The sequence below is a fragment of the Oryzias latipes genome, chromosome 8 (assembly GCF_002234675.1).
Source record: "Oryzias latipes chromosome 8, ASM223467v1".
NCBI lineage: Eukaryota > Metazoa > Chordata > Actinopteri > Beloniformes > Adrianichthyidae > Oryzias > Oryzias latipes.
In genome coordinates, this window is record NC_019866.2 from 11,896,017 (window position 1) to 11,918,115 (window position 22,099).

The following is a 22,099-nucleotide window of genomic DNA, read 5'->3' on the forward strand; positions in this document are numbered from 1 at the left end:
AGCAGGGTAGAACAGATGGCAATTCTTGAATAACTTTCCTTAACTTGAAATGCAAAAAAGACTATTGGGTAAAACACCCTCAGTGCAAAGTTGCTTCAAACTGAAGTATTGAAGTTTGCCACTATGAACAGTGCAAGTACAGCCACATCACACATTTTTGCTAATTTAACTTTAAACTTTAAATTTTGAGTAACTTTACATTAATGAAAAGATGTGTGGTATTTTAGGACTAAAAGAAACACATTTACTTTAGAAGCAGTCCGCTATTGGCAACTTAATCTAAAGAGGATAATCAAATATAAATGATATGCCCTAAGTGTTCTAAGGGGTTGTAGTTTAAAGATATTTGAGGGGGAAAAAGAATCTATCAGCAGGATGGACAGATGGTGGGAATACTTGTCTGTTTGGCAAGTTGGTAAACTCTTCTGCTGGTGGCAAAGTAAAAATATTAAACCTTTTAGCATTGCTACTTTATTCATAGCATGGTGATTCATGGTGATTGATTTCCGGAGAAAAACACCACAATACACACTGGTGAGCATTCAGGGCTCGGACATTGAGGTAGTGGACAGTTTTAAGTACCTGGGTGTTCACCTCAACAAGAAACTGGACTGGACTCACAACACAGATGCCCTGTATAAGAAGGGCCAAAGTCGCCTCCATCTTCTGAGGAGACTGAGGTCCTTTGGAGTGTGCAGGCCTCTCTTAAGGACTTTTTATGATTCTGTGTTAGCCTCTGTCATCCACTACCCCGTGGCCTGTTGGGGAGCAGGCAGCACGGACCGGGACAGGAAGAGACTTAACAAGCTGGTCAGGAGGGCCAGTTCTGTCCTGGGCTGTCCACTGGACTTTGTGGAGGAAGTGGGTGAAGGGAGCATGTTGGCCAAGCTAACATCCATCATGGTCAACACCTCTCACCCACTACATCAGACAGTGGAGGCACTGAACAGCTCCTTCAGTTGCAGACTCCCCCCCCCCCCATGCAGGAAGGAACGGTTCTGCAAGTCATTCATCCCAACAGCTGTAAGATTGTACAATGCCACAGTTTAAATATGCATGTACCAATCGTTTATCATACATCCATAGCCCATCTGTATATTCTGTGTTTTTACTTTATTTATTTAATTTTATTATTACGCATAACGTACGTTATGTCATAATAGTGTACATAAGTTATTACTTTTTCTATTTTTGCACATTTTGTATTTGTATTTTTGCACATTTTGAACACCCTTCATTCTTTTGCACATTGCTCTCATTCTTCTCTGCTTTTTGAACTGCAGCAGCAAACCATGTTGGGATGAATGACAAGTTAATGAAATTCTGTTTCTCATCTCAGAACTGGTAATGTTCTGGTTCCACACCTGTTTAAAATGACCACTAACTGTGCAGAAGCAGCAGCTGATGATAGTTTGTGAAGGAACAAGCAGTAAGGGTATAAAAGGGAAGTGGAGAGCCAAGGCATTAAGACAGTTTCTTTTTAACAGCACATGTTTGGTATAATTGTCTGAAGCTGTAGTGATTGAGGAGTCCAGGGGGTTGCTTCTCAGTGACCAGCCATGGTGTTCTGTCTTATTTTGTGGTATGTTGTTTTTTTTTTTTAACTTTTACTTTTAATTTTAAAAAGAAATGTTTATTTGTGTTTTTTTTCTTTACAGGGTTTCCTGGATTTCTATACTGTCAAAATGCCTCTATGTTTCAGCTGGAAATGGTATGTCCTTTTTTAATCATTCCTATTCTTGAATTTCTAATTTTATATATAATTTTTTTTTTAAGGGTTTCCATATCGGCCTGCCTATTCCACAACAAACCTCCTGATGGATGAAGATGATGCCCATGACTCATTAAGCTTTGATGACATAAACAAAGGGCACTCAAAGTCACCAACATCAGTTTTATATTTTAGTTTTGATGGTCAATATACTCAACCTGGAAAACTACCGGAGATTCAAAGTATTCCAAATGTTGAGAACATTCTCAATGGTATTTCCAGAAAGTGGGATTCAAACCTCTTTGAACCAATCACATTTCCTTTAAAGCCTGGTAATCCAGTTGTTGATTTGACACTGACCAAGCCAGCTGTGGTCAAGCCTCAGGGAAGCCCATTGGATGCATTCAGTGGCATGAAGCCAGCCCCTATAAGCCTTGTTGGAACTGGATCTTATGACCCTCTGGCAAACCTTAAGCCAAGCCACACTTCAACCTCTTGGTCTATGGCTTCTCCTGGACTTCTGTCGAAGCAACCTGCAAATCCTGGCAGTGAAGAAATACCCCTGTCACCTTTTCAGTACCGCTATGTCTCTAATAGCTCCAGTCAAAAAAGGATTGGTTCAAGTACAATTCCAAGCCTGTTTGAGGGAGCGTCTGGCCGTCACACTGTGGATGCAAGCTCACCTGGAAGTGGTAAACCTCAACCTCGTCCTTCAATGTTTAACCCTTCTCCAAACTATGTGTCCTTTGACACTGGCAGCCATTTTGGTCAGCAGAATGACTTTATCGGGCAAGACACTGTGAACTCAGTTTTACAAAGGAAGCTCCCAATGAAAAATCCTTTAGATTCTGATCATCAAAGTGGCCAGCGCAACTTCATTGATGCTGGACCACCCACTGATCATGCATCTACAATGTGGAAAACTCCATTTGATGGCACAGAAAACCAAGTAAGCAACGAGTGGATGATCCCCTTCTTCAAAATGGTTGACAACTGGAACTTTGACTTTCCTCAAATGGACTTTAAGCCCCAAAAGTCCGTGAGCAGCTCAAAGAAAAGCAAAATTTACCAACCAGTTAACAGTATGAGGCCTCAAAAACGCATCATCAACTCCAAAAATGCCTACAAAAGGGGAAGGTTTGTTTTATCCAAAACAACTTACACTCCAGATCATCAGATGCAACAAATCAAGGATGCCACAGTATTGAGGTCTTCTAAAAGACCAACACAAAGTGTCAAACTCTAAGGAACACTTGAAGGTAATGACAAATCTTTGTGCAGCTTTAAACTTTTTCACTGATGCAGCTAAACATTGTCTCTTTCAGGTTCCAACTTTGAAGTGGTGCTCTTTGAAATAAATTGTTTTGTACAAACCTGCTTCTTGTCTTTTAATACCACACTCCATTTAAACTTATTTTTAAACAGATGTTGCATGGTCTTAAAAGTTGGCCTAGACCCTATAACCCTAAAAGCTCAACTCTTATTGAAATGGTTAGCAGAAGTGGTGATAATAACTGAACTTAGAAAAGGGGAGGGGGGGGGGCAAGGCTTCTCAATGTTCAACCTCAAGCTTGAGGCAGTCCTTAATCTGCCTATGAAAACTTCCTTTGGTCTCAGGTATGTTGAAATGGTTAAAGATGAGAAATATCCCTGCTTTATCACATTTTTAATATGCAAGGGAACGAACTACAGTAAAATGCATGGGCATGCTCTACCAACATGGGGGTTTTTGTAATACATCTGCACTTGAGCATAATTTTCTAACATTAGATGTCTTGTATTAAAAAAAAAAAAACACGAATGCCTTTTGTTTTTTTTGCTCTGTGCTGAAAACGGATGCAATGTGGGAGAAATTATGCCCATTTCAGTTTTTAAAAATGAATCTTTTAAAGACTTTTTCCAATGAAATTTGTTTTAACCTGTAGCCTTTTTCTTATGGACAAAGATTTAAAACTGCATTAAGAATTCATTCAAATCCAGATGAGACTGGGGGAGAGGGGCTGCCATTTAAATAAAACCTGACAAAACTGAACTGGGTGTTCCAAAGTCTTACTCCTCTGCTTTATGATGCAGAAAAATGTATACATTAACCCCTTCATTTTGCTCATCTGACCAGGCATCTGGTTCAAAACTGTGGCTGGATAATGTAACATTCTTAAACCGGGGGTTCTGACAAGTTGTGTATTTGTTTAAACCCCTTTTGTAACTTAGGGGGTTAAGGGCATAGAAAAAGGGGAGTTAAGGAAATCTGGAGGATGGAGGTGGGTGGGGGATACAGTTATTAAGCAACAAGACGCTGGAGGATTATTACTGTCTGGTGTAAATGTTAGTCAAAAGGGGCGGGGCCTGCCTACACATACTCAAGTGTTACAAACATATGTTGGCTCCAAAAATCTTCACATACATTCATGTCAACATTTACTCAGCACAACTACAGTTCACATGTGTATATACCCCCATTTATAAAATACTTAAGAGTTGCAGCCTTAACAACCAAACCAAATCATGTTTTTGCTGTTGTTCAAAGGGACAATAAGAGAAATATTAACATTTTGGTGGAAATGTTTTTTAAATAAGACTTGACTTTGGACCCTTGGATCAGAAGTCTGTGTTAATTCTTCTTTTTGTGATTTTTGATTAAATTTTGCAACTCAGGGCGGTTCCGCCACCTACTGGATGGGAGTGCATAACAGGAACTTGAAAAGTTATCACACCTGTTAGCAATGACAACTAATTTTTCTCTGAGTACCTGTTGGTAATTGGCCCAGCTGAATAACAAGTATGAAGCATATATAAAGAGAAGCTACAGGATGGTCAGTTAAGAGACAGAGTTTTTGCTCTGGTCCAGATTCTGTCTGCTTGGTTGGAGCTGAGGTATCGTGGAGTACAAGGTGTCTTCTCAGCTAACAGCCATGGCTTTTGTACTAATTTTGCGGTATGGATCATCTTAAGCTTAACTATTTCATTTAGTCATTTTGATTATAGTTTAATGTTTTTGACTTTTGCCTGCAGGGTTTCCTGGACCTGTTTGCTGTTTACCAATGGTATTGGTGTATCAGATGCCACAGGTAACATTATCATCTTTAATAATTTGATTCTTACTATTAAAATGAAATGGGAGTATCCTGCTTTTTATCCAACACCTCCTGCCCTTGCAGGTTCTGGTTGGCTGAATTTAATTCCAGAGGTGGTTTATTGTGTGCTGCACTGGCATTTTATGTTGCAGAGTTTTACTGCCTGTGGTTAAAGTGTTTTCCTTTTCAAATAGGGGGTGAATATAGGCTCCAAGCTGCCTCCAGAAACCTGGTTAACCATGTGGACGACTTCCCCAACTCCCTCTCCTTCGATGAGGGTACGGAAGAAGTTTCAAAACGTAAGCCGTCCAGCCACTTCTACACGAGCTTCAGCAAACCTTCAGTGACACAGCCACAGAACTTAGCTGTTACTGGACAAAGCCCTCCCAACAAGCTTGGTGCTCCCAAAGAAAAAGCTGTTGCTGGTGAGTCAATGAAATGGGAGTCGAAGCATAACGAGCCAATTTCATTTCCCTCACGCCAAGACAACAAGGTCAGTTTGGTTCCAGCTGCTATCCAGTATCAGTTGACTCCACTGGATGCTTTTACAAACAGAAAACCGGTTTCTCATGATTTTGCTGGGACAATTGATCCACGTAAAAAGGTCCCAAGCAAAGTTTTTACATCTCTCTCTATGGTGCCACCTCATTCTCAGTCCTGGCCGGCTGAGAGCCAAACTCGTGGCAAAGTGGGTGTGTCAACTCCAAGTTTCCCAAAGGTTGGTCTTGGCTCCAGTTCAAGCAGAGGTGGCTCCAATAAAACTCCAATGCTTCAAGAAGGAGCTTTTCATTACGACTCTGGAAATGCTGGGGTTTCACCTGACCGTAATCTAAAACAGGAACGTCCTCTCCTGTACCCCTCTGCACACGCTAAACTTCAAGATGATGACTCTGTTGGTGCTAAAGATTATGGCCAGTCTGACAACTTTGCAATGTGGGCTCTGCCTTCATATTGGAAACCTTCAACTGTTTCTGTCCCACTGTGGAAACCTTCATTTCAAAGCACATTGGCCAAAGATCGGATGATGGGTTCTCCCTTTTCTGGTGCTGGTAGACTGAGCCGCTGGCCGCAAAACTTGGTGACCAGCAACCAGAAAATTAAGGTTCTTGAGAGGGTCAGCCAGCCAGCTCTTCAAAGTTTGCCCAAGAAACGCATCGTCCACACCAAAAACGGGCACAGGAGAGCAAGGGTTCTCCTCACCAAGACTGCCTATACTCCAGAATATGAAGCGTCAGAGATGATGGATGCCATGGAAAGGCCAGCACAAGACTCTTGGGGCAAACATTAAAGGTAAAAATTTAAGTCTTAATCTTGAGTAAATTTGGTAAATCTCATTACCCTTAATTTCTATATTTTCAGGTTCTGACAAACCAGTACATGCAAAGAAATAAAACTTTTTTTTTAAATATCAGTTGTGTAAATGGGTGCCTTTTATTGAATCTACTTTGCTAAAATGACATTTGTTGTTTTCTTCTGGGTTTCCACCAATTGCATTTATAGCCTATTGACCCTCCAGCTGTCCATCAAAATGTAAATGTATGCCTTACCTTGGCACTGAAATCCTTGTTTCCCGAAACCCCTGTAAGAAAAGGTACATTATACATTCTCTCAACTGAGATTCTTAATGATTAAATTTTTCTAAATTGAGCAGAAATGGGATAAATCGTTGTCTTGTGACTGAAAGGCTGCATCATGGAACTCACCAGATGAAGTCCGTACAGTGGCTGCAGAACGTCGGCTGCTTGAAAAACCTCGCAGTAAACTTGTGGTTTTTTACTTCATGTACATTCTTCTGTCGCAGAGCCCCTTTACGCGCGAATCTATTTCCAACCCCGGCGGAGTCATTGTAATGTAAAAGATGGTCAGCCATAATCAGAAGGGCGAAAATGACAAATCAAGTTTTTGTAATCCCCGACGCCTGTGATGCTCTGAGCGAGAGGGCTGCCTTCCTCTTGCTGTTGACAGTTCACGCCTCTCTGGTCCAGCGCTGAGCGCGTCTTTTCATTCAAAATGACGTTGGAGAAGCGTGCTGTTACGTCCTGTGGGGATATATGGCTTCTGTTTTTTTTTTTCTCCCTACTTTGCCCTTTAGACGCTCAAGCTGTAACTCTTCTATAGAAATTCATACATTTGCTTTCCATTCCCCAGTTTTGCATAACTTTAACAGTGCATAAAATTGAGCACAATAGTTTACTTGCAATAGTGTGTATTCTATTACATAGGATATACACTAATTTTTATAGGATAGCTACATGTTACATTGTTAAAGTGAAAATGTAGAACAAATCTAAAAATGTGATTATTGCCAATTTAGACAAACCACATTTTCAATCCTTTTAATGAATAAAAAGTAAAGCACGAAGGACTTGAAAGCAGCAAACATCCAGACCATATCTAAAACCAGTTTCTGATCGCCATCACGTGGACATTTGGTGTAGTTAACGAGGTTTCGGGTAAAATGACAACGAGCAGTTTATTTTTTTGAATGGGTGGTTGCTGTTTCAGTGGTGACCTGAAATGGGGGAAAAAATACGTTAAATATGACGATCAATTTTCAAGTAGGCTAAAAAAAACGGGCAAAAATGTGACGGATTTTAATAAGTTTCAGCATATATGGTAAATCACAAATGAGCCCCACCCACTCACCCCCCCCCCCAAAAAAAGCGTATTCTGAGTTTTGGCACAAACGGAACTTCAGAGGCAGGGTTGGTATTAAAAGTTAAAATGGCTTTTAATACTTACTAAATACAACGTCAGGAATATGTTGACAGGGGAGTAAAATGCATGAACATGACAAAAGGGAAAAATAACTAGGTCAGGTGACAAAGTTAAAAAAAAATGCGCAAAATAATTAAATTGGATTTGCTGTCTATTTCCCCCTCTTTCTGTCCACACCCTGTCAAAAATGACCCCCTTTAACCAAAGCGCTGCAGTAGAGGCAACAGCTCCAAGATCACCCAAGTCTGCTCTTATGTGAGTTTGATAATAACAATTGTTTCATTATTGTGCAACTAAATAAGAATTTCTGTCAATTGAATATGTGCAATAAAGTTTATTGAAAAAAATCTGACCAAAGAAGAAGAACGCGTCGCCACGGAAACGGATGTGTCGTAAAGTGAGGACGCAAAAGTTTGAACCAACTTGAGCGGTGAAATCTATGCTGATGGTAAATTTTTTTAGATTTTTTTTTTTTTACCTCGTGTTACATTTTGGCGTCTTTTATTTATATCTTGAGCACATTGTTGTCTGATTATAGAAGCTGATAAAAAAATAAACAAAAGCCGTACGCGTTTTTAGGTGCCTTAGCTTAGCCAAGTTTGATGATACTTTCGTGTGGCTGTCGATTAATATTTACCATGGCAATGAATGAATGATATTGCCGTCTTCAGAAAAAGACACTTTTCCCCAGAACCAATGAATTTGGCTTTTATTATTTATTGACCACATTTTTCTTTTTGTATTTTTTCCCCCAATCAAGTCACAATGAATACACACGAAGACTCAGCGGAAAGGCTCGACACAGAGTTTGACCACATTCTGCTGGACATGAAGCCCTACGTCCTGAAACACCCCAACAGAACAGGTAAGGATTGATATAGTTCCTGTTTACCCGAGCAAAATAAAGCTTTAACAAGAACCGCATCCAGTTTAACTTGATAGAAATAAAACGATAGAAATAAAAAAATGCACATAAATAAACAAATACATACATACAAACAATACATAACTACATAAATGCATAAATGTGCTATCTTACTAAAAACAGAAAAAGTGCCACCTTCATAAAAAAGTCTTGGTTTACAATGAATGTCATATTGGAAACTCTAAGGGGGAAAAATGATGTCCAAATCCATTTAATGATTCACCTGTAAAGTAATTTCTTGTATCCTAAAAACTGCTTTTAGGTAGTTTTAAACTACGAATTCTAACTTTCATTAATCAATGTTCCACATGTGTTCAGTTTATATTACTGGTAGTATGAAAATACGATTTCATAACCCAAAAAATATAGTTTTAAACATGTTTTTAAAATCAATCAATCAATATTCAATTCAATCAAAATTATTTCAATTCATTATCTAGCAGTTATACTCAGCCTTTTTTAGGTCTCATAATTGCTTTAAACTTAAGTCGACAAATATAGTATAGACATTATCGTGTATTGTATGAACTTATTTAACATGATTAAAAAATAACCTTAAAGCCTTTCATTATTTGTGGTTTTTATGTATATAAGCATTGTTTAATTTAAACAAATTATGATGAATTAATATTGTATTTAAAAGTTCTAACTTTATCCTAATTTTTTCATTTGTATGTGCTGCCAGAACGCCAGCGTTGTGCAGTATGGATCAAGAAGCTGTGCGACCCAGCATCATGTGGTTCAGGTCTGACGAGTCTGAGAAACCGCAACCTGTATGCTCGTCTGCTTCTTCATATGCTCAAAAGAGGGCTTTTGGAGGGTCCATTCACGAGCAAGCCTGGACCTGGAACCCTCAAGACTCTCCCTGCCTACATGGTAAGAGTCATCTCATTAACAATACCGCACTCTCAGCTGTTTCTTCAAAAACTATTTTTGTGCCTTGTGTTTTGGTGATAAAGCAACAGAAGTCTTTTCAATCCGATTAACTCTACATTTACAGTCCATCTACTTCGGAGAACCACTGGCTGGTCAGTCTGTGGGGACGAACAGCAGAGAACTTCCTGACTGGGTGACAGGAGAACTGGGTGCCTCAGCAGACAATAGTTTGGTTATGGATCTACTTAAGGACAAATACAGCTCTACACCTGTTAAAACTCATCACAGGTACTTCACAATGTATAGTTTTGCTGTGATCACTTACAGACCTGTCAGAGTAGATGTACTTAAGGAAAAGGGATTATTTGGTTAAGGCTTACACTTTGGACTAGGTCGATGGTGATAGAGAAACTACACATAGAGAACCAACATGTCATGTTCAGATTTAAGTCATGTTTTTTTCTAATACATTTCAATTATATCCATCGTCTCAATGCATTTTATTCCTTAAAATTTGAGTTGTGGACCGACCATCCATCCATCCATTCATCTATTCATCCATCCATTCATCCATCCATTAAGGTCCACTTTACATTTAAAGGCTATTTTTGGAGAACAAAACAGAAAAGTTTTTATTACCATGTTCTAATTATTGATGACCTAGTTTAAGAGTTTTACAGTGAAGTTATTGTTTACTTGTTTGAAGCCAAATAAATTCATTTCAACTGTAGATAGATTGAAATAAATGAATACAACATGAATTAATTAAATAAGTTAAAATAAATAATAATAAATGAGAAAATGCCGATTGATTTCATGTAAGAAATACATGAAACTATTTCACTATTTTATTTATCGATTCATGATCCAGTGTAGCAGAGTTTATTTTAAATCACATTTATCTGTCAAACTCGCCTATCAAAGTTAAATGAGTGGGACCTAGCTCCTGATTGGTTGCCCTGTCCATCAAAGGAAGGCAAATCAATTCCAGAGACACGCCTAGAAGCGGTGGAGGATTTCTTCTAAATTTGCTGTCACTGTTGGGTTAAGATTTATGTCTGAAAGTTTCTAATCTCTCTATTTTATGAACTACGTGCACAGAGTCAGAAGATTGTTGTATTAATCACCTTTGGTCCTCCTTGTGTTGAATGAGGCTTTGTTTTCTTTTCTTTTTTCCAGAGAAGCAATTTTGAAAACTTCATTGTGTTGGAAAAAATGTTTAGTGCTACTTGAAGGCAGTTCAGTTAAATGTAATTTTCAACAGCCTTACTACAGATGAAAGTTTCTCAAAATGCTGAGAGGTTGATTGAAGGTTGACTTAAGTCATTTGTGCTATTTGATAAAACGGCTGTAAAAACCTGTAAAAAAACCGTAATCATCTTTAAGAACAACATTTATTAAAAACAAATTTGTATGCATCCATGAATGCTGCTTTCAAGTCTTTTCCAGAATAAAACAGATAAAGTTTTGCTCTAGAAATGCTAAAAAAAAACTGTTGCAAGTTACGTATTACCACATTACCTTTGCAGTACGACCTTCTGAGCCAAATGCATCCCACTCACAGTCAGCTTGAACTGTTTCTTTTGCCTTTTTCTATAGAGATTTTTCTGATGATGACCTTTAATTCTTGGGTGTTACCCTTCTTTCACATTTGACCACAATGAAATGCTTTACATGTGTTGCTTTGTATGAGGGCTGCACGATTTGAGGAAAACTTGCAATCTGCAATATTAGTTATCAATATTGCGATAACAATATAACTTGCGGTAAATGAACAAATAGCAAGACAAACAAAAACATCACTTCCATTTCACTGCAACAGTTTCAAAGTTATACTCCTAATGACTCTCATCTACAAAGGAAGCGACCATCTAACATAAAAGGGCTCCATCCGATTAGTCAACAACGTCAAGGGGTCCATCTGATTGGTTAAATGCATGACTGGATTTATTTGATTTGTTAAATACTTTAAACTGCTATAAGATTGTTTTAGCACATTTATTGTAACCATTTATTGCAATTTTCGCCGTCTTTTGCGATATGCATACTGCACAGCTTGATGTAGTGACAGCGATAATTTTGCAATATACTGTGCCGGTGTGGGTACCGGATCGACTCGGGCTGCCACATCTTCTCGGGGTCCTTCGGGGGTCCTTCGACCAATGATGACGTTACACTATTTGATTGGCTGAAAGTTGGCACGATAACGTATACGATAGTGATTGGTCAGTTACAGTTACGAGTGAACGATAGTACACAGTATACAGTATAATAATTTTCCGCTATTCGTGAGAAACATGGGTGACTATTACATCGAAAAAAAAATTTTGGTTGTTTGTTTGTTTTGATAAAACATGAAGAACAAATAAGAATTGAGCAAAAAAAGTGCTGTTTTTTTAATTACTTTTTTAATGCTTTCAGCAAGTTTTAAACGGGAAGTATAAACTTTGCAATCATAACTGTTAAATCCGATGAAGTTCTGTAATTCCAAGTGTGGAATTCGATTAATGCTTTGGACTGTAGGCTGCTCCTTTTGATTATAGTTATCAATATGACGATGTTTTTTTCTGAGATAAAAAAAAAGCAAAACTGACATTTGGGAGAATTAAACCAGACTGCACACCATAAATAAATATTGTTTTTATACAGTCATACATTTGCTCAAATTGGAAAATAAGTTTATATTGCCATTGTTTCTTCTTTAAAGCATAAACAGAACATATTTGTTCTGTTCCTTTACAAAGGAAACGTAAAATCGCTAAGTAGTTTGTCCAACTGGTGTTGCCGTAGGGTGAGGTCAGCATTGGTCGAAGGACCCCGAGAAGATGTGGCAGCCCGAGTCAATCCGGTACCCACACCGGCCTAGTTTGTATGCATAAGTATGTGTGTGTGTGAACTTATTTTTGTGCCCTTATCCCCCCCCATCTAACATCCCTCTGTCTTCTTCCCTCCTTTTCTTTTAGCCTAAAATGTAGTTTAGCCTAAATTAGAAATTGGGGTTTATACAAATACACTTTATGAATCCAAAGATTCATAACCTCCTGTTTGAACATTAAAATATGTCCAACACAAGAGGCCTTCCGCTCTTGTCTGTTTGCTCAGCTGTTGGACAGGACAACTTAAAAAAAAAAACTTTTTCCTAGATTTTGTTTCCACATTCTGTCTCTCACCGTTGAAGTGTATCTATGATGAAGATTACAGACTTCTCTCATGTTTTTAAGTGGGACATCTTGCAGAATTGGTGACTGACAAATACTTTAGTTGCTCCACTGTAGCAGCATATGCATAGAACGTGTTTGGGTGGCTCAGTACTTTTGTTTCTAAAATATGATTGGTTGCTTCTATTGAAATAGCCACTAGGATAAGGAATTGAACCATTCAGTTACAGTTGCTTGCCTGCTTTTTAAGGACACAACCATGTCTATAAGCATTTGAAGTCAAAGTGGTGCACTAAATCATCCATCATCCTAACAGGCTCAGGGACCTTTCTTCTGACTGCTGGCATTTTGGGACCTTGACAAAGTGATGTTAGTAATGCTTCATGGTTTTTCATTCCAATTCAGAAGGAGAGGCGAATCAGAGCCTTGTGGCTTCTTCTGTTCATTAGCATAATAAAAAGAGAGCACTGTAGTAGGGAGAGCTTAATATACACCAGAGCACTGCACAAGAGAGGGTACAAGCCCACTGCTGCCATATTTAATCCAGACTTTTCTGTCTGGGTTGTGGAATTATGTCACTATGATTAGGCGCTGCAGTGCTTAGTGGTGTCATTTTACAGTTAGATAGTTGCTGGGTGGCCTTTTTAAGTTCTCTTGCACAGCCTAAACCCATCAAGGTTAAAATAACCCGAAAAGTTAGATCTTTAATAGCTTTTCTTCTCTTTTCCTTGTATGGTCATTCAGAACTTTCCTTTCCTTCTCCTGGAAACCTATCGTTGATATTTTTGCTCAAACACTAGCATTTGGATTCTTCTAGCCCATGTTTCAGTCAGATTTGAAGTCTTAGTCCCACTTACCAGATGAAGATCAACTGTTGTTGAAATTGGAATTCTGCTTTCTGGTCTGATTGTTGTGAGTTAAATTGTGTTAAAGGGATTTCAGATGTACTATTTCATAAAGAATGTTGATTTATTTAGTCTTGTCATGGTTCACTCTCACTGTGATTCAGATGAATTTACTAGCAGAGGAAAGGGACGGGATCAATTGATTGAACTAGGTTGGTTCAAATGTCTGATTGCTGATCTTGATTACTTTTCTGACATTCTGATGTTTTCTTAGTCATGTTTCACTCAAGGGCACATATACACTCACCAGACATTTTATTAGGTACACCTTGCTAGAACCGGGTTGGACCTCCGTTTGCCTTCAGAACTGCCTTAATCCTTGGTGCCATAGATTCAACAAGGTACTGAAAATTTTCCTCAGAGAGTTTGGTGTTTATTGACAGGATGGCATCACACAGTTGCTGAAGATTTCTCGGCTGCACATCCATGATGCCAATCTCCCGTTCCACCACACTCTATTGGTTTGAGAGCTGGTGACTGTGGAGGCCATTTGAGTCCAGTGAACTCATTGTTATGTTCAAGAAACCAGTCTGAGATGATTCCAGCTTTATGAAATGAAGATTCATCAGACCAGACAATGTTTTCCAATCTCCTATTGTCCAGTTTTAGTGAGTCTGTGTGAATTGTAGCCTCAGTTTCCTGTTTTTAGCTGACAGGAGTGACACACGGCGTGGTCTTCTGCTGCTGTAGCCCATCTGCCTCTAGGTTGGACGTGTTGTGCGTTCACAAAATGCTCATCTCAGACCTCTGTTGTAACCAGCGGTTATTTGAGTTCCTGTTGCCTTTCTATCACCTGGAACCAGCTTGGACATTCTCCTCTGACCTCTGGCATCAACAAGGCATTTCCGCCCACAGAACTGCAGCTCACTGGATATTTTCTGTCTTTTGAACCATTCTCTGTAAACCCTAGAGATGGTTGTGGGTGATAATCCCAGTAGATCAGCAGTTTCTGAAGTACTCGGACCATCTTGCTGGCACCAACAACCAAGCCACATTCAAAGTCACTTAAATCGCCTTTCTTCCCCTTTTTAATGCTCTGTTTGAACTGCAGCAGATGTCTACATGCATAAATACATTGAGTTGCTGCCATGCGATTGGCTGATTAGAAATTTGCGTTACCAACAGTTGAACTGGTGTGCTTAATTAGATGGCTGGTGAGTGTACGTAATGTGTCCTTCCTTTTAATTATTATTGGTGTTTGGTATGAACATTTTCTTCATGAGTAAGAAGTGGCCCACAAAAGAAAATGTAAGAAGTTGTGATGTTCCCAATTTGGCCACTAGATGGAGGTACTGCTTCATATGTAGTTTTAGGTTCATCCCAAGAATTCTAAAGGAAAGATGGTGAAAGTCAAAATGCCTACAAACTTTGTACTTTTTCTGTTGCGTTAAACAGGAAGTAATTTTTTATGAGTAACATGGTGTTTAGTCGAGAAGGATAAAGATTGTGGAGTTTGTGGACAGCTTTTGCCAGCTTCCTGCCTTTTTGTTGGTGATTTCTATTGTTTGTGTCATTTTGTCTGCTGAAGTAATTAGACATCTTCCACTTTCATCTTTTTTTTTTTTTACATTTAAAAGCCACTGCTTAGCTGTTGCAATAATGAGTGTCATTCATCTAAGCATCTCATCAATGAAAGAAGCTAAGCAGAAGTGTTTACTGTTGAGGAGTTAAATTATCTTTGTTGTTATCGATGCCAAATGTCTCTCCCTGACAGACCAGTTTCTTCTGATCTCCTCTCCAGGTGGTGTTGGTTTATGGTGAAGGGTGCGCAGGGCACAGGGATGTTTGTGTCCCAAGGTCAGGCTCTTTTTCTCAGGGGGTGCCCAAGGCTGAGACCTGGGCCTGCTGGCTCTGCACCTGGAGGTCAGGCAGGGGTATGGATGTCAGGCTGCTTTAATCAGCCGGGCTGCAGCTTCTGAGGCTTTACATGCTGGTGCTCTCATTTTTTGGGGGGTGTGTGTGTGTTGCTGTGGCCTGACTTCCCTGCGCTTTGATCTGTGAGCCTCAGACTCCAGACACATCTGATTCAATTATCCTCATCCACCTGTTGACTTAGAGGCCCAAAATTGCAAAACCCAGCCCTTCCATCCAAATTACATAGCTGTGCGTGCGCATGGTGAGGCTGTCTGAGTGCTCAGAAACTGAAGTTCTTTGTTTAGATTCTTCTGAAAACCATATTATACCAAAACACTGAAACTGGAAATGAAGATCTATAAACTAATGTTTAGATTGTCACAAAATATAACCTCACTTGTGATGGTTTCTGTGGGCTGAACACTAGACCTCACCAAGGGTAAATATACAGAAAGTTACAGTATATACAGTAATATTTAGTGTATTGCAACTCCACAAATCAGTCTAAGAGTTTCCAAGTTTCTGTTTTAGAACTAGTACTGTTTTTTTAGAACTTTCATGCAAGAACAAATTTTAGATTTCTTTCAGCGGGAAAAATTAGATAGTGAAAAGTGTCAATTTCTTGGTTTCTTCTCACTGAACATAATCGACTAAGAACAAGAAAAAATACAAAAGATTCATATGATAACTTCAAACATCCACCGTATTTATTTTCTTTAGATAATATTGGGTTACTTGTGTATTTTTTCCTTAAAAAGTAGATTGCATTGAAAGCTGGCTATTGCCATTGACTGTTTATAAAAACTAGACTGGGCGAGTGTGACATCACCCATAGAAAAATGCCTTACTTCTGGTCTCAACGAAATAAAGTCAATTCAGGTGCCATTTTTTGCCGATACGGACACCCGGACACTGATTTGTCCCCATCTGGTGTATCTGTGATGGGCCACCTGATGACCAACAAAGCCTCCAACGTGTCTTCAGAGTCTCTGTGAGCAGTATGCTTTCAGACCTCCATCATAACTGTAGCATATTGTAGAATTTTATTGGTAACGGGGGAAAAAAACAACTTAAATGGCAATTTAGCAACAGAAAGCTTATTTTAATGACTTTTTGTCAAAAAACAAGTTACATCATAGCTAAATAATTGGGTCACAACATTGAGATCAGATCAGAATATTCTAAGAGTCAGATCCCCTTCAACAGTTTGTAATAGTTTGAGGTTTCATTGAAGGAATATTGGAAGGCAGCACATGTTCCTCTTTGGGTCAATATCACCATAAGGTGCCTTTGAGACTTCCCAATATCCCACCAAAAAATATGAGATTTCCCATTTAACTTCACATTTATTGTGTTAGGTGGATGCCGTGCTGTCAGAAATGCATGTTTGTCAAGCTCCCACACTTTTTATAAATTAACTGCAAGTAGAAATGCACACACAAACAGTAAAAAATGTCAACCCTGTCATGGACGATTTCAGAGTAGATTAAATACATTGTAATTAGATCATGGATATAAAATTGATATTTTCAGAAAGCTACTTAGTCCCTTTGTCAAAACTGTGTATTAGCTAATAAGAAAAGTATTTAGATAGTAATGAAATTGGGGCAAACAATGTTGTTACCATACAAAATCAGCAAGAATTGCACTTTCTTTTCTAAATAAAATCTAAGAACTAAGATATCTGGTGAAAATTTTCAACCAAAACCACTTGGTCCATATGTATTAATAAAGGAATCACACAGATAGTTTTGCTAACTTTTAGAAATACATTGTTTATTTTCTTTGAATATGAAAATGACAGGGTGGACAGTAGCACGGCAGGGTGGACCCTGGGCATGACAGGGTGGACACATTTTTAAAAGGTCGTTAAATTACCTCATTATGCAATTAATGAAAGAAAATCACTACCAGAATTCCCTTTCCCATGTAGGGTGAAATTATCAGGTGAACAGACTGGTTTTTGATCCACTCTTTCTTTATGTCGAAAAACACCAAAAATTAGCCATTCGTGTGGCATTATTGAGATAACCTCTGAACATCAATGTGCACCGTGAAAGTCAAACATTCAACTGTAAAATTAGAAGAAAAATGTTGTTTTAAGAGGAGAATGATTGGTTTGAAAAAAACAACAAGAACAATATCAATGAGACACATCTCCAAGCAGTCTTTTATGGCAGCTATTGCAGGTACCTCAGTCTTGGATTCAATATCACTCTCTGGGACATAGAACATCTCAACAGATATCTCCAGGCTTTTCACCTTTTCATACAAGCTCTGGGCATCAGGAATGTCTCCTTCATGGGCTACAATCCGGTCTGCTGACCTCTTGAGGGCTTATTGTGCTTCAAGCTGCTCCTGAGCTTCCTGTAGGCATCACACTGCCATTTAATGTTGAAAACACAGCGCCTAAAATGGAGTAGCCTCTCCTGGAAATCTGTGGTGAACTCATACTCTGTAGTTGTTGTCTCCCTTTTCACTGTGATACTACCCAAAAGGGTCTGAGACGGCAAAAGGAGGTGTCTGAAATGTGGCCAATATGCTGATAGACAAATCTCATATGCAATTTCTTCAATGTATTGGTAACCTTTACTGTTATAAACTGTTATTTATTGTTGTTCAATTCAACTCAATTATGCTTTATTAATTCCACAAGGGGAAATTTAAGTAATAAAATGTCAGTAGGAGCTGTTGTAATATGTAACATTATTAGTTTGTTGCCATAAACTATCAAAATGTCTTTCCTGTCATGAACCATGTCCACCCTGTCAAAGAAGGTTTTCTGACAGGGTGGACGTTTTTGGTTAATGTTAGCATTTATTGAGCACATTGTGGATCTTCACTTAGCAACATGATTCAGTTAGCAAGTAGACTGTGTACTGTTTAACTTATACATTTTAAATTTAGGAAAGGCTTTTATATTAAATGATATTTCACCATGACAGAGTGGACATGTTAAGCTTGACAACATCTGAATACACACCTAATATGATAAGAATTACTAAACAAAAGTGTAAATATTTACTCTGCAACTAGCCACTGTTTCAGTCTCCAGTGAAGAAAGACAAAATGCTGGTTGTGATGTCACTTAAAACATTTGCAGTTTTTTTTAGAGAGACAGTTATCCCAAAATGACAGGGTGGACAGCAATGTCAGGGACGTGCGCAAAATCTTCAATAGCATTATGAAAATATAATTTGCCTGATCAAAATTACTTGTTTTATCAAGTACTGTGCTGTGACATGAAATGTGTACCAATCTTTTTTTAATTTGGCATAATTTAACCATTTATTACACACCCTGAAGTTAGCAGAACAGCGTGTGGGACATACCAAAATCTCATACATCCAAAGAAAAAAATTGCATAAACTAAAGAAATCACAATTTAAGAACCAAATTATTTGACTGATTTGTGTGCAAGTCTTGGGTCACTTATGATAAGAAGTCAGAGTTTATTTTTCTGCTCCATTTAGTTTATGAAAGAGTAATAGTCATGGGGACACCAAAGGCACTTTATAGTGATAATGACCCCTTTAGAAACACTGCTGTACATGATTGACAAGCACAGAAGTTTTTAGATTCTATATTGAAACATACCGTACACAATACACATTTTTGACTGTTGATCATAGTCTGTATTAACCATCTTTGCATGATATTATAATCAAATGTATCTTTCCAGCCTCTCCCTCACTGAGAACCTAAATAGAAACCTGTCTGTGACAGAGAAGGTTTATCGCTCTAAGCACCAGGGATGCTAGAAAAAGGTCACTGCAAGGAAAAATGCCTATGGGATCTAATGGAGTGTGAATTACTAGACTGGATAAAGTAATGTGACGTCTTTATAAGAAGGCAGTTTTATTCCTCCTTAGCTTTAGACTCACTTTTTCCTCCAACATCTTCATTCAATCAGCATGAGTGGACTAATAGAGCCTGGTGTGTCTGTTTAATGAGCCCGTTAGCTCAGTTAGATCATTGAAGGAGGAGAAGGGGGGGGGGGGGTGGATATGTGTGGTTCCAAATTACTTAACCCCCCCCCCCCTAAAAAAAAAGGCATGCATCTGTAAATGTAAGCCATTGCTTATTTATTTTTTTAAACGGGAATGGTTTCACGAGCGAAAGCTGAGGGATGTGGTTATTGATGGTGCAAAAAGTATGAGGTAAGTCGTAGTGTGGTGCAGCATGTGCGGCGCAGGAGAAAAGATTGAAAGACTTTTATTGTTTAGAAGAGATAAATTAGTAAACCACAAACAGTGCAATCACTGCCAGATGGTGATTTATGTAGACGGCGCAGCAGGGCTACCATACAGACAAATAAGGAGACATGAGCAGTAGATACTGATACGTTTTTTTCTTTTTTAGTGAATATATACTGTTTTTCTTTCAGGAGAAGGCTTTATGAAGAGATGAACCTTTCTCGGCCCATGTCCCCCAATCCACTCTTAGGGGGACCCAGACAGGATACCAGAATGGTTGGTTTGTTACCGTGCTATTTTTCTGAAATCTCACAGAAACACAAACAGGTTTATTTAGATTTTACTTTATTAATTAATCTGTTTTCAACATGAATTTATTTTCTGCTATTAAAAATATGGATTATTTTGTTCCATTTTTTCACAGTTTTGTTATTTGGTGAAGTTTAGAGGATTAGGATCCTAAACTAAGCAGTTCCAATATTAGTTTTACACAAAGTTTAGAAAAGAACTTAAAAGAGAGAAAATATTTCTCTAACACTCTTCTAAACAGTAATTTACAAACAAAACCTAAAGAGGATTTTGATTTCAATTAGTCTGCAAATTCTACAATTTTTTTTGGTAATGTATGTCTCTAACATACTGAAATAAGTCATTTTAGGAAATTGCAAGCATGTGTGAATGCAATCCCAATGTAAAAAGTGGATAATCCAGTTACATAATGCACAAATCTGGATTAAAAATGCGAAGCTTCATATCAGTAATCATTCAAAGTAAAAAAAATACATAGGGATGTTTGAGAAATGTGTGAAATTACAATCTCCCATATATATATATATATATATATATATATATATATATATATATATATATATATATATATATATATATATATATATATATATATATATATATATATATATATTTCTAATGTGCAAGTGTTTCTCTCTCACATAAGAAAGCGTTTCTGCACTCTAGATATGGTTTTGTTCCAAATGTGCAAATAAACCCCAGAGCAGGGGTGATATACAATAATATAATGTAAAAAAGCTTTTAAAACCAGTTGAGAATCATCACAAATGGGAGCAAAAAGAATAGGGTGTAAAGATTTTGCAGCAGAAATAGTTCCTGTAAAAAGAAAAAAAAGGCAGTTGGCAGATACACATTGGGTCAAAGATTACATTATCATGACAAAGAGATGAAAGTGAAACTTTAAAGTCCAATCGTGAAAAAATGCCAATGGTGCTAGCATAGTTTAGAGTAAATATTATTAGGCTAGGACTTGCAATAAAAGCTGTTGTTTTTAAAGAAATATTTCTGCAGAGCAATGATAGTTTATTAGAAATTCTCCTCTGAGTTGTGGGCGGGACTGTTGGCGCAGAGGTGGCCACCATCCATCCATCTATAAGCTCTTTGAAAACAGCATTTTTGTGTTTTCTCCTGGTTTACAATGGTTTGACTAAAGAAACGCTCAGAAATGCTATTTTGATCCTAATTTGCTTTAAACATGTTCTTCATCACAAGGAAAAATGCCATAAGAACATGTTAAAAACACCCAAAACACGATTTTTATTGGAGTTCTAAGTCTAAGTAATTCATTCTGAGTCCTTAAACTTGGATCTTGTGTTCGATTGAGTTTAAAAACTCACTGTGATGGAAATTGTTTTTGCTGTGGTCTGTTTTTGTGGCATTTTTCTCAAGATTGAGGACAGAGTAAAAGAATTGAGCCTAAAATTGCATTTCTGAGTATTTTTTTATTCAAATAGTTGTGAATCAGGAGCAGATAAAAAATGCTGTTTTTAAAACGGTGTTCAAACTGGACGAACTCCCTGCTTTGAGCTCTCAGCAACGGGGATGGCAAAGGGGGCGGGATTGTGCTGCACCAACAGTCCCGCCCACAACTCGGAGCCAAATTTTTCTAATATACTACTGCCACTCTGCAGAAACTGTTCTAGAAAACAACAGGTTTTTTTTTGCTGAATTTGTCATAAGGATGATTAAAAAAAAGGAGGAATGTGAAATAATTCTGAAAGATCAAAATGTCCATGGAAGACACGTTAAACATCTATACCAATAAAATAATATTCAAGGACACTACCAAATATTTACCATACAAATATATATTTAAATATATCAAATATAAAATGATTTCATTTGATACACAAATGAAATATTACCTTTGTTTTATTTTTTTAGGGTGAGCCTTGGAGAACATAGAAGGGATATTTAATCTTGACCTTTTGTATTTGTCCATAGCTTTCATTCAAGGATGTTCTGCCGAAATCCGCCTCCATTCCACATTCCCATCTGATCCCAATCGCATTCTTGTCACTTCCTTGACATTATTTGATATTTTTTATGTATCAGCACCGCTCAACTTCAGCTTTAGTAAACAAATGTTGCACCAATCAAACCTCTCAGAGCGTTTTACATGAACTGTCTGAACAAATCTGGAGTTTGTAAAAAAAGGCTTGTGCAAGCCTGAATGACAGGCAGTCTGACTGCATATGCCCTTCTTGTGGAATTTACTGCACGATGGAAATGGAGTGGAACGGCTGAACATCTGGAGTGCTGCATGCCAGAAGGATAATGATGGAGACAATGGAGGTGGTTTAGCGTTGGAGGGTAGCAAACAAAGGTTTCCAGAATGTCTGTTGGCTTTTTAAAGTTCCGTCTGTTGTCACT

At 38.1% G+C, this 22,099-nt stretch overlaps 4 protein-coding genes across 7 annotated transcripts in view; 3 read left to right on the forward strand and 1 right to left on the reverse strand.

Annotated features, from left to right (window-relative positions):
- The window catches only part of LOC101159746 (protein kinase C alpha type), a 111,348-nt gene extending 104,537 nt beyond the window's left edge, over positions 1 to 6,811 (reverse strand). For both annotated transcript variants that reach the window (XM_004071449.4, XM_011478214.3), the window contains exons 1-2: positions 6,489 to 6,811; positions 6,333 to 6,364 (exon numbers count right to left, since the gene is read on the reverse strand). In XM_004071449.4, the coding sequence (XP_004071497.1) occupies positions 6,333 to 6,364; positions 6,489 to 6,655 (199 nt within the window). In that variant the 5' untranslated portion in view covers positions 6,656 to 6,811. The remainder of the gene's footprint in view (positions 1 to 6,332; positions 6,365 to 6,488) is intronic.
- LOC101160660 lies at positions 1,467 to 3,088 on the forward strand. The gene is made up of 4 exons (XM_004071453.3): positions 1,467 to 1,582; positions 1,659 to 1,711; positions 1,777 to 2,970; positions 3,037 to 3,088. Exons 1-3 carry the CDS (start codon positions 1,560 to 1,562, stop codon positions 2,955 to 2,957), a joined length of 1,257 nt encoding a protein of 418 aa, XP_004071501.1. The 5' UTR covers positions 1,467 to 1,559; the 3' UTR covers positions 2,958 to 2,970; positions 3,037 to 3,088.
- Positions 4,523 to 6,196, forward strand: LOC101159993. The gene is made up of 4 exons (XM_004071450.4): positions 4,523 to 4,646; positions 4,724 to 4,779; positions 4,980 to 6,075; positions 6,145 to 6,196. Exons 1-3 carry the CDS (start codon positions 4,624 to 4,626, stop codon positions 6,071 to 6,073), a joined length of 1,173 nt encoding a protein of 390 aa, XP_004071498.1. The 5' UTR covers positions 4,523 to 4,623; the 3' UTR covers positions 6,074 to 6,075; positions 6,145 to 6,196.
- Positions 6,812 to 7,863: 1,052 nt separating the features above from the next.
- The window catches only part of cep112 (centrosomal protein 112), a 105,320-nt gene continuing 91,084 nt past the window's right edge, over positions 7,864 to 22,099 (forward strand). For all 3 annotated transcript variants that reach the window (XM_011478215.3, XM_004071678.4, XM_020705326.2), the window contains exons 1-5: positions 7,864 to 7,951; positions 8,264 to 8,368; positions 9,114 to 9,304; positions 9,429 to 9,592; positions 19,609 to 19,693. In XM_011478215.3, the coding sequence (XP_011476517.1) occupies positions 8,269 to 8,368; positions 9,114 to 9,304; positions 9,429 to 9,592; positions 19,609 to 19,693 (540 nt within the window). In that variant the 5' untranslated portion in view covers positions 7,864 to 7,951; positions 8,264 to 8,268. The remainder of the gene's footprint in view (positions 7,952 to 8,263; positions 8,369 to 9,113; positions 9,305 to 9,428; positions 9,593 to 19,608; positions 19,694 to 22,099) is intronic.

What these genes read in the sequence shown, in the direction of transcription:
- LOC101159993 (XM_004071450.4), top strand. Translation starts at nt 4,624, where the DNA reads ATGGCTTTTGTACTAATTTTGCG. An exon ending in GCTTTTGTACTAATTTTGCG is followed by an intron (nt 4,647 to 4,723) that starts GTATGGATCATC and finishes TTTTGCCTGCAG; the next exon opens with GGTTTCCTGGACCTGTTTGC. An exon ending in TGGTGTATCAGATGCCACAG is followed by an intron (nt 4,780 to 4,979) that starts GTAACATTATCA and finishes CTTTTCAAATAG; the next exon opens with GGGGTGAATATAGGCTCCAA.
- LOC101160660 (XM_004071453.3), top strand. Translation starts at nt 1,560, where the DNA reads ATGGTGTTCTGTCTTATTTTGTG. An exon ending in GTGTTCTGTCTTATTTTGTG is followed by an intron (nt 1,583 to 1,658) that starts GTATGTTGTTTT and finishes TTTTCTTTACAG; the next exon opens with GGTTTCCTGGATTTCTATAC. An exon ending in CTATGTTTCAGCTGGAAATG is followed by an intron (nt 1,712 to 1,776) that starts GTATGTCCTTTT and finishes TTTTTTTTTAAG; the next exon opens with GGTTTCCATATCGGCCTGCC.